The sequence below is a fragment of the Parasteatoda tepidariorum genome, chromosome 2, assembly GCF_982258835.1.
Source record: "Parasteatoda tepidariorum strain Cologne lab strain chromosome 2, Ptep-v5.0, whole genome shotgun sequence".
NCBI lineage: Eukaryota > Metazoa > Arthropoda > Arachnida > Araneae > Theridiidae > Parasteatoda > Parasteatoda tepidariorum.
In genome coordinates, this window is record NC_141756.1 from 72,944,995 (window position 1) to 72,960,328 (window position 15,334).

Genomic DNA, 15,334 nt, shown 5'->3' on the forward strand with positions numbered 1-15,334 from the left:
ATTTTGTTTTAAAACTTCTTTTATTTTCCTTGCTAAGGCACTTAGAAACCGAGGGACCTAAAATTTAATTTTAACTTTGCGGTGGAAAATAAAAAGTCTAAATAAAGTTATAAAGTGTCTCCTACTTTTTTACTGCTTTCCGCATAATGCATTTTAAATATGATTATATAAAGACCCTCTTTCAAAGAAAGTTTAAAACTAAACAAACAAAAGAAGATAAAAAGAAAAGATAGCGAAGAGTAAACTGAAGAAATTTATTGCTTGGTATTAAACTTTTTATGAGATAAAGCTTCTTTTACGGCTATTTAAGTACTTTCTTGGAAGAAAAATTCTATTCCTTCGGCTTAAATCATACAGTTATGTGTATATAAGTTATATCCATACGTTTTAATTAAAATATATTGAAAGTCAAGTTCATCTGCTTTGTCATTTGTAGTATAATAATTTAAGTTTAAATTTTTCGAAATTCGATATATTCAATTATTTTGGTCTATACTTATAATCCGAGAATAATGATGTTAAGGTTAAACAATAATAGAGGTAATTTGAAATATATTATTGTGCAGTTTTTGCCAAAAACTTTCTTTATTGTCAATTACAAATTTTGTGGTTTGTAGCAAGGTTGGTTTGTAACAAAACCTTGTAGCAAGTGCTTTGTTATTGTTAAAATTTAAGAAATTTGATACTTTGAGCAGTAACTTAGAAAAAATAAAGTGTCATAACAAAATTAAACAATTAAGTTAATTAATAAACTTAGATTAACTTCAGAATTAAATGTAGTTATTCTTCATTAAAAATAAATCAATCACTCTAATTATGGATTCAAAGACATTATTTTTTTTTTAAATTTATGCGTTATTTTGTCAAGAAGAATTCCCTTTAATCTACGAAAGTATTAAATTACTAGTTATATGTTTAGTCTAATGCAAAATAAAAATAAATAAATATTGGCATGACAAAATAACTAAAAATCTATGTTTAAAAATAATAAATATTCTCAACAATCGACTTAATTTTTTTAAAATCAGAAATTCTTTTATAAATATTCTATTTGAAAGTTTTTCAATATTTAACCTTCTATTTTCATTGAAATATTTACTACCTCAGGATTCCACTTCAATCATGATATCATTTCACTTCACTTCACCTCATGATATCATTTTTCCTTCAAATGTTCCATTAAAGGATTGTTCCAAGAAGAGAAATTTTAATTTTTTATCGATAAATTTAAAAATAGCAAATTTACTGAAAAGGTAGTTTTCGCATTATTTATTCACAAAGAATTTTCTTTCTTCCATTTCAAATCTAAAAAGGATCATTTTCTAGGGGAGTAGAAATTTGTCTACAAAGTCCTTACAGATTTCATACTATTTTTCTTTAATAATGCTTTTCCGTTAATGCTTAAATGTTTAGAAAAACGTCGCTTTGAAAGTAATCTTTAAAACATTTTGACATCTTGCTATCAATTCATAATAAAGCATTTTTTTGCCATAATGCGTCTTAGTTTTTGATTATTTATTTTATATTTCTACCAATAGAAAAATATGCAATTTGAAGATATTCCGAAATCCTACTATTGTAGAAAGGGTTTTTTTTCAAACAATTTCGTTATTTTTCTCACAATTAAATTAATTTCTGGAATAAAAGAGTTTACATATAGAGACACTGTTTGAGTCACAAATTAAGTATAAAAATAAAATGAACAAAACTTAAATCTTGGCTTAAAAAATTTCTTATAATACGTCTCGAGAAGTATTATTAGAAATGCAGATACATTTTATAAGAAATACGTATACATTCCTGCGTATACATTCTGAAAATACGTTCAATACGTTAATTTTTGCTGCAATTAAAAATCAAAATCCTTATATATAAGCTTAAAAAATTCTGAACATTTCTGAGGTTACAATGCCAATGTTCAACCCGTAGTGCCGTAAATTTGAACCTAATCCAGAAGACAAGAGAACTTCTACAACAAATATTGGGAGATATATACCTTTCTGGAGGATTTTTTGATGGAACTAACCCGTATTTGCCTCACATGGTGAGGAAATCCATGAAAACCTCCCACGGTTAGTGCGACGGAAAGGGGATTCTAACCCATGATCGGTCTACCACTTAGAATATTTTAAGTCAGCACTGTAGTCGGTGCGAGCCGGGTGCGGAATTCGCTTTGAAGAGTCATTTCTGGGATTCGACCTGGCTCACCATATTAGGAGGCGAAAGTTCTATTCTTTTAACCATCGCAGATCATACTTTGCGAATTTATTATAACTGCGTATTTAGTTATAGATATAGTTATGTATATAGTATATTTATAGTTATACAGTTTGAGAATTTGTTATAATTTTTGGCAATGAAATTATCCCTTGAAGCTTGTTTTATATTAAGAAAACGGGTGTCAAAACAAATATTTTTTTTAATAAAAAGGTTTGTTTAGTCCGTAACAAGCTATTTTCAGAGAATCCAATCTTAAATTTTTTTACAATTTCTTGTAGTGAGGAAATCCTTTCAAACTTTTTTGAATACGAAAAGTGGATCCGAATTTAAAAGAAAATACAACTATACACCAAGAAATATAAGGGGAAATTTTTTTTAAAAAAGATTTGTTTAGTCAGAAACAAGTTACACTCAGAACATATACATTGATAACATAAAGATGGACAGTTTGCGAATTTTTTATAATTTTTTGCATTGATGAAATTTTTTGAAACTCCTTTAAATTAAAAAAATTATAGTCTATTTTAAAGAAGAAAAAAATTTATGCCCAGAAATAAAAACATAATTTTTTTTAAAAAAAAAAGGTTTGTCTAGTCAGAAGCAAGTTACGCTCAGATCATAAACATCAATTACATAGAGGTGGACAAATTGCAAATTTTTTATAATTTTTTTCACTGAGGAAATGCTTTGAATTTTTTTTTAAATATAAAAATGATCATCAAATTAAAAGAAAATACAAATTAGGCCAAGAAAAATAAATAGAAAATTTTTAAGGTTTGTTTAGTCGGACACAAGCTACTCTCAGACATTATATCAGTAAATGATTGTATCTGCCAAGATAAATTTCCAGTGGACAGCTCAGATCTTTTTATTCAAACTATTATATAATATAAGGTTATAGAAATATACTATTAACAAGTGAAAATACTTCTTATCGAGTCGAGCTTTCTGTATGCCTAAGTTTAATTTCTTTCAATATATTAGGGCGAATATGTGATGAGATACGAAATTTTTACATCCTGGCAAATATTTTTGCAATTTCTGGATTGAATCTAAGTAACTTAAGCACAATGTTGGAAATAAATAGTTTTAATGTTTAACTTAGTTTCTAATCTTATTTGTTTTTTTCTAAACAAAGAAAAATTTTAAAAAATACATAATCTACATCAATTTTTTAAGCATTTGCATTTTATTCAGTTTTTTAGGATGATAAACCATAGTGTTCTTAAGCTGTTCTAAGAAATTACCGATTTATTTGCATTTTAATATTTTTTCAAAAACTCGAAACAATGAGTTTTAAAAATTACTGCTGATTTATGAGTTAATTTATTTATTTTCAGTATTGTTTTTTAAATTTGAAAGATTTTTAGAGTATTTTTTTTTACCAAAATATTATTAAATAAACAAAAATTGAATATTTCTTTCGAACTTAATTTGAACTATTTTGAACTGCCAATATTTCTTATTTTGTCTAACAAAGCAACTTTCCTAGTAGCCAAAAAAATGGCATTAGCAAAACCAAAAGTTAATACAAAGATATAAAATTATCAAAATGAATATTAATGCCAAGTTTGTATTTTCAGTTAAACAATAAATGAAAGTAAACATAACTGAGCATCATGAATAGAAATGTTTAGCAAATATATCTATTCGTTTAAAAACATCAAAACATTTCATGAAAACTCCAGTGTAACTTTTTGCATGTCTCATAAAACTTCATGAATGTTTTTAGTTCATAAAATATCGATTCTAACCTATTTAACATAACGATAAAACTTCAACACGAAGAAATATTTTAAAGTAAACAAATATTTCAGCAAAAATGCTATTTATACTCGTTTTTCACTTTCTCTTTTAGTGAAAGTTATCTGTGATATCTTATTCGCATCGTATTCTTCGGCATACAAATCATCGCTAATCATGAAGTCGCTCCAAAAATAGGAAGTATGAAAAAGCGTGCAAAAGATATTTTCCCATTTCAAGTTATACAAGAAGAAAGAATTGAAAAATAAAAATTGTTTTATCCCCTGCCTTTTTCTCACTTTCTTCCAACAATGGTATTAATCGAGAACGTTGCATTAAATTTTAAATATAGATACATAGAGTAGCTTTAATATTTCTATGTTTTGTTTTAATTTGAAATTCTCTTCTTAAAATTGCAAGCGTTTAGGAGTTAATAACGGCAGATTTTAAAAACAAATTTATTCTTATTCCTAGAAAGGTGGGTACTCAAATTTGGGGGAGTGTGACCGTCGTGAGGGTAAAAGAAGAGAGGGAAAGATTTGATAGATTTATAGAGAACCTGTATGTAGGAATCCTTTACTTTCTCTTTGCTCTCGTGGTATTTTAATTGGCCACAATATTACTTGGTTTGTAAGGTTAAGATTTTTTAGGTGGTCGTCCAAGACCTTAATTCAAAATTTGAATCATATTGACTCATATAAGAACGTTTTTTTAATAAATAATTTAATAAAATAGTGAGCTTAATGATATACCACCCTTTCTTAAATTGCTTAGGATAGTAAGCATACAGATTTCATGGCAGTCAACAAATTATTACTAATCAGTAAGTAGCTCAAAAACAACGGGCTTCGTGCAAAAGAAGGAAAATTCATGCACAAATTATTTTCCCATTTCAAGTTAAAAGTTTATCTCCTTCGATTTTTCACTTTCTGTTAACTATGATTTGTGATTGAGAATATTGCATCAAATTTAAAGTTAGTTGGATAGTGTTAAATTATTTTTTTTAAATTTAAAATTCTCTCCTTAAAATATCAAATACAAGTGACAAACATTTACATATTATGGCCTTGCAGGAGATTAGGAGTTAATAACTAGAGATTTTAAGTACAAACCACCCTCAATCATAGAAAGGTTGATACTTGAATTTGGGGTAGTGTGACTCCAGTATGTACTTTTACTGCTAGTATGTACTTCTGTTTCAATTTGTTCCTGCGATATTTTAACTAGCTATAGCCTTAATTGGTTCTTACCGCTATGATTTTTTAGGTAGTCATCCAAGACCTTCGTTAAAAGCCCTTCAGAGATTTAGAAAACAAGTAATTGGAAAACAAATAATTAAAAACCAAATAGTTATCTCATAAGCTTTACAACAAAGTATAACTTCTTCAGTTTGCAATATGCCTCTGTGATAAAAAATATTTTACCTATGAACGTAAAAATTACGATAAAAAGTAACAACAGTCAATATTTTTTTACCGTAAATTTTACTGAAGAAAAAATTTGATATACCGTAATTTTTGCAGTTATATTTATTGTAAAATTACTGAATCACTGCAATGAAACTTCTGCTCTAAGAAATAACGATATAAAATGTCACAGTAAAATTGGATTTTACAGTGAAATGGATTTTACCGATCATGCACTCAGGGTGCCAGTGCTTTTTACTTTAATTGTATTCAATTTTTTCTTAGAGTGTAATTATCTATTTTCTTAAGATCCTAATTTTAACAGGGAAATTAGTTAGATTTAAAAAAATAATATATTTTAATACTTTTATTTTTTATTAAAAGTAATGCTCGAAGACAGCATTAAAAGAAAAACACACTTAAGTAAAGGAAATAGACATTTCGGGAAAAAAACAGAACTGGGTTTATTTTTCTGAATGATGTTAGGTTGGAAGAACATAGAAAGTCAATTAAGCTGACAGTAAACCGCACTGCTCCTCTTTTATTACTTGATTTTTACCACTTATCTCTATTATTTGATATTATAAATACCAGTAATTGCTCTGGAGTATTATGAATGCTATACAAATACAAATGATGGCACAATCGGGAAAAAATGCTGTTTCTAATGTAAATATTTTTCTAACTCGTTCCGGGTTACTGTAATATATATATTTGCTTTCTAGCTTTTTTGTATTAAATTAGTTTTCTCGATGTATTTTCAAAGAAAATAAACTAAATTTCTTTTTCTACGTCCAGCCCAAAGAAAACAATGGTAGTGGTGTGTTTCAAGCATTTTGTTTAAGATTTATTCATAAAAATAATACTTCGTTAAGGCAGCAATAAGGTTTTTTCTCTTTAGATTTTTTAAAATTAATTCACAGTACAGAATTTGAATTTTGGAACACATAAATCCGAAGATGTTCAGCGAAAGTACTATTTCTGCTGTTTACATCATTTAGACACAAAAAAAAAATCATATCAAGAAAATCCGCAAATATAAGTGCTAAATCCATTCATATTTATATATTGTGTTTATGCAACAAAACTGTGAAGTATTTTCCTAAATCATATTTTTTACTGTATTTTTTAACTGACATTTCGTAGCCTATCTTCCATTAATTAAATATTTATTAATAATATATTAACTTAATTTGTTATTAATAATCTTCATTGTGATACCTTACAACTTGCTTAATATGCATTTCCTCTACTTATTATAAAACTGTATTATATTGTTAATTTAACCAAACTCATTACCAAAGCAGATAGGTAAAAATATCGAGATCTCTTGGATCCCCAGCGAAAAATTTTTAATTTATGTATTATTTTTCGTTCTAAGTTTATCAGAAAAATTCAAACAATTTTTGATTCCAAAAATAATAACAACAATATTATATGACTCCGAATCATCGTCATCATAACTACTTTCTTTAGTACATTGAGAAAAAAGAATAGTAAAAACTACCAGAATGAGGTAAAAAAAATTTCCGTCCTTATGGGAATAGTGAAAATCTCGGTAATTTTTAACGAAGCGAATTTGTAATGATTTTAGTGAAAATAACAAAAAAATATTGTTTTATAATCCGTATTAAAATTTATTAAATGTGGTTAAATCTGATCATTTTATCATAATACCTTAGAGCATGGCATAAAAAACATTTACTCGGTAACATTTAATTTTCAGTTTTGAATTTGTCCCTAAATGAGTGGTAATAAGAACTGTAATTTTGAAAACCAAAATTTCCGAGAAACCGTTACCATTTGAACTACAAGATTACCAAATGAATGGTTATGAAATAAAATACCATATATTTTGGTTTTATTATCTGAATTATAATTTTTTACCAGGACAGTAATTTTACCAGAATTTTTTCTCTGAGTAGTTTACTGTAAAAGATATGGATTTAAGTACTGTAGAAACGACATTCTACTAAATTATTCCCAATAAATGTTTCTAATTTTTTTAAAGCATAAGTAATGTTTAAAAGAGAGAAAAAAAACTTGTACGTTTAGAATAATTCCTTCAGTATATTTAAATAAATTTGAACTGGGCAAGAAAAGTTTTTTTTTGTCTAAAATAGGCTGAAAAATTTTATAAAACTTTGAAGACATTGAACACTTTCAGTTATTTTTTAAAAAGAATCATTCCCTGCATGCATTAAATGCAAATTTATTACTTAACTTTTTCTCTTTTTAGTCTTGTAATATCCGCTTTATCATCAAGGTACTATGTGAAGTTAAATTTAATGCAAGAAAGCTTTCGATTTCCGTTTACTTTTTACTTTAAGAGAAAGCACTCTACGAATTTCAGCTTAATTTGGTTCATCTCATTAAGAGAATTAAGTGAAATCATTTAAACATTTATCTAAATTTCTTTATCAAAAGGTTTTAGTTCGAAAACCAGATTTTTATTTACATTCCTAAGAGGCAAATTAATTGAATGGTTTTTAATTATCCTTCTCAAAGCAAAGAATTTATGATTAAGTTTTGCTATTTTCTTTTGCTCAAATTTGTTTTTGAAACATCTTTTGGTATATCTTTGAATTTAAATATGAAATTGATAACAAAATATGATTTTAAAGCATTTATTGTTATTTTGAAACTTTTTTTATAGATCACAAAAAAATTAGGATCATTAATGTTATTTGTTATTTCTGCATATTTAGAGCATTGTTAAATACGAGTAAAAACAATGGTAATCCCTTGTTAAATAAATTGTTTGAAACAATATTTTTATACATCTCGACTTAAAAATACTTTTCTTATGTTTTTAAGTATCTTAACGTATAAATAATAACTAGTACTTGAAGATAAGAAAACAATTTTCAAGAATTCTTTTAGTTTCGATAGAAAGCAAGATATTTGAGCAAGCTATAAAAATGCAGTTTAAAAAAAGTTTATATTTTCCTTTTAAAAAAATTTGAAATAGGTTGCTGGGAGTTATTTTTTTCTTAAATTATAAATAAATAAAACTAAGCAATAAAAACAACCAATAGAACTACATCAATGACGGTGTGCGCATTTATTTCCAATTGTGTAAAAACTTATGTATTTATACCCACTTAACAAACTTATGTATAAAGTTATTTCTGAAGGTCAATATAGTGAAGAAAAAGACGCATTATGAAGAAGATGTGTGTGGTGTTGGGAAAAATAATAAACAATAAATTACAACTTAATGAATCACAACTTTAAACCACAACTTCTTATAAGTTCTTATAACAATTGTAATGGTTTGTGTCATTGAAAATAGATTGATTGGAGGGATATTGGCATTGTGTTGGTTATAAACGTAAATGTAATCTAATTACAATCAACACTAAAACAAGTATCTCATAGAACAAACTCTTTTACTATCACAAGTGTACACAAAGAATATATACATGCTGCCAACAAAAGAATAATGTAAGAAATAATATAATAAATAATATAATAAATAATCACTGCATCTGCGTTCACGCACTTGCGTCTGGAACATCCTCCCCACTCTGATCAACCTCAAGAGGAATGATCAGTTGAACAGGTCGGGATATTTCCTTGCCATCAGATCGTAAAGTACAAGTGCGGACTTTTCCATCGCGTTCTTTAATTAGTCCGGTTAACAATGCTCTTTTCCACGTATGTCGTGGTCTTACATCTTCGTGGAGTAATACTACGTCTCCAACACGAACATGAGATGATTTTTGAACGTTACGAACTTGGTGGAAAGATCTTAATTGCAATAGATAGTCCTTAGACCATTTCTTCCAAAATGCGTCTAATAAATCCTGTTGTTGCTTGTACAATTTTGTCAGATTTCTACTAGATGCTTCAGGCTGTGAAGGTATGGTTGTAAGTCTTTTACCGGTAAGAAAATGGGATGGTGTTAATGTTTCTTCAGGATCATCATTTCCTTGTTCATAAACTAACGGTCGACAATTTAATGCGGCTTCAACACCAACTAATGCTGTAGAAAGACCTTCTTCATCTAACAAGGTTCGACCAAGAGATTTTTGCAAACATCTTTTTGTTAGTCCGATCAAACGTTCCCACCATCCTCCCCACCAAGCCGCTTGTGCAACAATAAATTTCCACTTAATTCCCGTCTGGGCATAATATTGCTGAACTTTTGACGATGTTAAGTTGTCCCATAAAATGGATAGCTCTTTATTAGCGGCATGGAAGGTAGTGGCGTTGTCAGTGTATATTGTATGAGGGATTCCTCTTCTGCCTACAAATCTTTTTAAGGCCATGAGAAATTTGTCAGTAGTGAGATCAGAGACTAGTTCAATATGTACAGCACGAGTAGTTGAGCAAGTGAAAAGTGCGATATAGGCTGTATTTAAAGGTTTCAAGTTACGAACATAAAGTGGGCCAGCGAAGTCTATGCCAATAGTAGTAAATGGAAGGCAAGGTGTAATTCTGTCCCTTGGTAAAAGAGCTTCGATTTGTTGACTTCTAGATGCCTGTGAGAGTTTACAAGGTAGACATTTACAGAGCACTCGTTTAATGGCTTCACGTCCTCGTATTATCCAGAAGTTAGAACGAATTTCTGAAAGTACTATTTGAACACCTAAGTGATGAAGCTTCACGTGTGTGTAGTATATGAAAAGATGTACAAAAGGATGAGAGCCATCAAGAAGCAAAGGGTGTTTTTGCTCATTTTTGAGCGATGCGAACTGTAATCTGCCTCCAAATCGTATGAGATTTTCTTGAAAAAATGGGTTGAAACGGCTAATTTTTGAAGATTTTGGCAAAGGGGAATTATTTTGTTAAGCGTGAAGCTCTGCCGAAAAGCATTGCTTTTGCACTGTAAGAATCCAATAGTTTTTTGCTGTGTTAAGCTCATCACATGTGAGGTCAATAGAAATGGGTTGTTTGGATCGACAGTTATACAAGAAACGAAATATCCATGCTGTAACTCTAAGAAGTTTCATATATGAACTGAAGCGCGATATATCAATAAGAGGTTGGTAAGAAGTTATCAATAAAGATTGAGAAGCTGGTTTACGTAGTTCAGCATGAATATCTGGATTAGCGTTACTCAGTTGTTTTGAAGGCTAAAACTTTGATGATTGTGTTAGCCAGGTTGGTCCTAGCCACCAAAGATCCAATGATTTAAGCTCTGTTGGTGCAACACCACGAGGCAAGTGGTCGGCAGGATTTTCATTGCTAGGGCAATGCCGCCATTGTGTTGGATTTGTGTAATTGAGAATTTCGTTCGTTCGGTTACAGACAAAGGTTTTCCAACGATTTGGATCACCTTGTATCCAATTTAAAGCAACTGTTGAGTCACTCCAAAGTGTCGCTGTGTTTCTATCCAGTTTAGTTTCTGTACAAAAATAATGGAGTAATCGAGCACCCAATAATGCGGCTAACAGCTCTAAGCGGGGAAGTGTTATTCTTTTCAGAGGAGAAAGTCTATTACGACTGCAAACCATTCGAACATGAAATTTAGTATCTTCTGTGAATCGTACATATAGCACTGTTCCGTAAGCACGTTCCGAAGCATCGCAGAATACATGAATGGTAACATCAGCGGAAGATATTCCAATCCATCTGGGGATTCGAATGTTGTTTAAATGTGGTAAGTCTGTAATCCATTTTGACCACCTTGATGCGATAGATGGGGGTAAAAGTTCGTCCCATTCAATACCGCATAGCCATTTATCTTGAAAGAGAATTTTTCCTACTACAGTAGATGGTGAGAAAATTCCCAAGGGATCAAAAATCTTTGAGATTGTTTTCAGAAGTAAGCGTTTAGTGACCGGTTCCTTAAATAAATCGTGGTCATGCTCCTTAATATTTTGATGAAACGAATCTTCCTCTGTATCCCAATGAACACCTAAGACTTGAGTCTTACTTTTAAACTTTATTTTTTCTTTCTTCCATTCGTTTTTCAAAACTTGTGAGTTGGTACTCCATTTCGCTAAGGGAAGGCTTATAAGACTCGTGAGTTCTTGCATTTCGTGAAATAGGGTCTTCGCTTCGATTTCTGAATCAACTCCCACAACGAAATCATCCATGAAAATATTGCCTTTTAGATGTTTAGCTGCTGTGGGATAAATGTTGGAGTACATGCAGCATAATTCGTCAAGTGTAGCTGAAAGAAGGAATGGGCTGCTGGTTAATCCAAAGGGCAAACGTGTAAATTGATAGACCACAATTTCATTCTCTAGCTGCAAATGTCCATCATTATTTTTCCTAGTTTTGAACCATAGAAACATAGTAGCACATCTGTCTTTTTCCTACAAGGTTAATTGTAAAAAAGCCTGACTTCCATCACTAATAATTGCTTGCTTGTGAAGACGAAATCGTAATAAGGTGGCTAAAATTTCTGGAAGTAAGTTGGGACCTTGTTCTAGAACATCGTTTAATGATGGATGGCCTGGTGTGTGAGAAGAGGCGTCGAACACTATTCGTCCCTTAATTTCTGCGTTTTTCTCTTTAATGACTACATGATGGGGTATGTAATAGTTTTTTTTCTTCTTTATCATGATTTTCCGGTGCTATTTCAACTTGCCTTTTGTCTATGTAATCTTCCATGAGTGTAACATACATTTCCTTTAAGCTAGGATCTGTTTGGAGCTTCTTGCGCAATGTATTGAAGCGTTTTGATGCTACTTGATAGTTATTTGAAGAAAGAGTAACGTCTTTCTTCCAAGGCAATCTAACAACACGACGATTTTCTAGGACTTCATAAGAGCTGCGAAAGTCTTCCAATATTTCAGAATTGCGAATGGACATTTCTTTGTCTTGCATGGTTTTAATACCTAAAGTATCTAAGTCCCAGAATTTCCTAACTTGATCATCCAAAATATATGGTGATGTGATGCTAATATTATGAACTGACGATAAAGAAGCGACAGATGTATAAGATCTGGATCCAGACAAAATCCAGCCAAAGATTGATGGAATGAGCACAATTGTTTTCGAAAGTCTGAAAGGAATCTCAGAATTCACCACCGTCCAGTAAAAATCTGCACCAATCAAAACTTCGATAGGCATGTCTTGCAGAGTGTCATTCGGGTCAGCAAGCTTAAATTTTTTCTTGTGAGCCATAGAAGCAATCTCTAATGGAACTGATGGATGAACTGCATATCTATTAGAACTTTCAAATGCATGTAGATAAATTTCCGATCGATTCCAAATACTTGATAGTTTAAATCTTACTTTGCGTCTCGATTGAGCCTGATTTGATGATTCGAATGCATGAATTTCAAGTGAATCAGAGCTAATAACATCTAATTTTAGGTAGTCTACAAGATGTGAATGAATGAAACTGGTTTGACTTCCACAATCTAAAATGCATCTTGTAAGCTTAGTAATACCAGTTGGGCCAGTTATATGTACTCGAGCAGTCTGTAAGTGAGTAAAATTAGGTGTACGAGTATCTATGTTATTTGTAGAAATAGAGTGGCTAGGTTGATTTGAACTGTTTATTCTACAAATAGAGACATGGTGCTTCCTTTTGCATCTTATGCAGAACGCTTTATCTCTGCGAAGGCAATTTTTTATACTATGGCCACGATTAGTACACAGGAAGCATCTACCAGAGGTTTTTAATTTTTGGATTCGAGTATCAATATCAGTTATAATCGTACAATCTTGCGGCCAGTGACCGTTAATTTCACAGAAGGGGCAAAATGGAGATGGTTTTTTAGTCTGGTTAATCTTTTTAGAATTCTCATGCAAGGCTGCTGTAGATGTCTTATGTGCAATCAAAGTTTTGCTCACCTCGAATTTTTAGTGTTGTGAGAGCACCTTCTACTTCTTTAGATAAATATTGCACTAGTTTATTCATATCACTTTCAGATATTTTCTCTCCTTTTGCGTAAATGATCCATCGGCGACAAATATCATCCAGAAAGGCACGTAAAATTTTTGGAGCTAAAACGCGCCCGCAAGCGTTGATATCCTCTCCTAAAGCCGTTAAAGCGTTTAGTCTTCTGTTGCATTCTATAAATACTTCATTCAATGCAATAGGAGTGGGATTACGTATTGGCGAAATATTTTCCAAAAAGTCTAAATGGGCTTGAATTATTCTGTTTTTGTCGCCATATCGGTTTTGAAGAAGAGCTTTTGTAGTTTCATATGTGCTGGCACTAACACTGATTCCGTCGACTAAACGTCTTGGTTCATCTTCTAAATATCCTCGCAAAAACACATGTTTATCAATTAATGATAGACTATTATTATCGTCAATAGAAGATTTAAATTGTTCCCAGAAACACTGCCATTGTTCAATATCACCTCGAAAAGTATCGAGTTTAATAGTAGGAAGTTTCACTGTGTGAGATTGAGAAACGGGTAATTGCATAACGGGTACTTGTGTAACAGGTATTTGAGAAACGGTTACTTCTGGCGATTGGAACGTATTAAATTCAAAATTAGTTCTACTACCAAATTTTTTTGCTTTAAAGAAAGCGAGCTCGGCATTATCCACGTATTCTTCACATTGAATAATATCATTGTCATAATCACTATCTGCTAATAAACTATGTATGTCATTATCCAATTTCTTCATTTCTAACAAGCAATCGGAAAGCCGATGACTAATATATTCGACATTTTCATTTAAAGTGTCAGAGGTTGCAGAAAGATCGGAATTTAATTGCGTAATAAATCGAGTAACATTACCTCGCACTGTTCTTCTTTTTCTTTTCAAAAGTGCCAGACTATCGCCAAGTTCTTTATCGTTTTGTTTCTCCATCATTGAGTAATACTGATGTTTGACGTTTCGCTAGTTTTTAAAAGAGTGGACTGCGTAAATTATTCATCTGATTCGTATTTAATTTTAAACCGAGTTGTTTCGGCACCAAAATGTGTTGGCTATAAACGTAAATGTAATCTAATTACAATCAACACTAAAACAAGTATCTCATAGAACAAACTCTTTTACTATCACAAGTGTACACAAAGAATATATACATGTTGCCAACAAAAGAATAATGTAAGAAATAATATAATAAATAATATAATAAATAATCACTGCATCTGCGTTCACGCATTTGCGTCTGGTAATCACTGCATCTGCGTTCACGCACTTGCGTCTGGAACAGGCATAGTAAAAATTTTTCGTCAAGTATAACAAAATATAAATAAAAATAAAATCTTTAATCTTATTTGATGTTACGCACATTACATCTTATTGTGTAAAAGTAATTTAACCTATTAAACAGTACTTATCTATGCTACTGTTAACAATCTAGTATCTACGTAATGTATTTATAATGTACGTAACTGTTATACTTACTTATCAACTGATTCATAAAATTATTTCTGAGGATCTTTAATGTGGATTAAAAAGCATATTATGAAGATGTGAAGCATGGTGTGGGAAGGAGATAAGCACCCGCATCAATAAACTACAACTTAATAAATTGCAACTCAAGTTCTTGTGACATTGGTATTCAGCTCACGGTTCAGGAAAACAATAAATACTACAGATTCACTTTTCTCCTATTTCCCTAAGACGTTTTCTCTTATTTCTTTATTAATACAAATAATAAGTAGCCCTTCACTTTTTCCATATTGCAGTGATGGTAAGCCATCCAAATGAAAATGGGATATTCTTCATGCAATGCATGAAGAAATCAAAACAGCGTGAATTAAGCACAAAGATTTTGATTATTTGTGATTTACTTACGTTGTTTTATTTTATTCATGGTAAGTCTGGCTTATTAAATGTCATCAACTATCTGTCATGGTTTGTTCTTGTAGATCAAAGTAAGCTTACACCATCTAACACTCTATGTTAAGAGGCTCTTTGCCAAACCCTCTTTCGTAAAAAAGTTAACATGGTCGTAACTAGATGATATTGAAACTTGTGGATTATACTGCTGATTTTAGCAAAATTTGAAAGATCGCGTTTCACGCATATTCATATTTATCAAAAATGGTATTTCTCAATCTTTTTTTAAAGATCTTTTTTGAAATCATTA

General features: G+C 30.7%; 3 protein-coding genes across 3 annotated transcripts; all 3 read right to left on the reverse strand.

Moving 5' to 3' along the window:
• Positions 1-8,866: 8,866 nt before the first annotated feature.
• Positions 8,867-10,304, reverse strand: LOC147815851 (uncharacterized). Its single transcript, XM_087156625.1, has 2 exons — positions 10,287-10,304; positions 8,867-9,856 (listed from the first exon to the last, which is right to left on the reverse strand). Exons 1-2 carry the CDS (start codon positions 10,302-10,304, stop codon positions 8,867-8,869), a joined length of 1,008 nt encoding a protein of 335 aa, XP_087012751.1.
• A 146-nt stretch (positions 10,305-10,450) lies between these two features.
• On the reverse strand, positions 10,451-11,617 carry LOC147815852 (uncharacterized). The gene has a single exon (XM_087156626.1). The coding sequence runs from the start codon at positions 11,615-11,617 to the stop codon at positions 10,451-10,453; it is 1,167 nt and encodes a 388-aa protein (XP_087012752.1).
• Positions 11,618-11,837: 220 nt separating this feature from the next.
• On the reverse strand, positions 11,838-13,710 carry LOC147815853 (uncharacterized). The gene is made up of 2 exons (XM_087156627.1): positions 13,128-13,710; positions 11,838-12,784 (listed from the first exon to the last, which is right to left on the reverse strand). The coding sequence occupies exons 1-2, from the start codon at positions 13,708-13,710 to the stop codon at positions 11,838-11,840; spliced, it is 1,530 nt and encodes a 509-aa protein (XP_087012753.1).
• Between the last annotated feature and the right edge of the window lie 1,624 nt (positions 13,711-15,334).

Bases quoted from the DNA above. Each gene is read 5' to 3' on its own strand.
- LOC147815852 (XM_087156626.1), bottom strand. From the start codon at position 11,617: ATGTTTCTATGGTTCAAAACTAGGAAAAATAATGATGGACATTTGCAG.
- LOC147815853 (XM_087156627.1), bottom strand. From the start codon at position 13,710: ATGCAATTACCCGTTTCTCAATCTCACACAGTGAAACTTCCTACTATT. The intron at 12,785-13,127 runs GTGAGCAAAACT...CAAATAACATAG, and splicing joins CACAACACTAAAAATTCGAG to ATACTCGTACACCTAATTTT.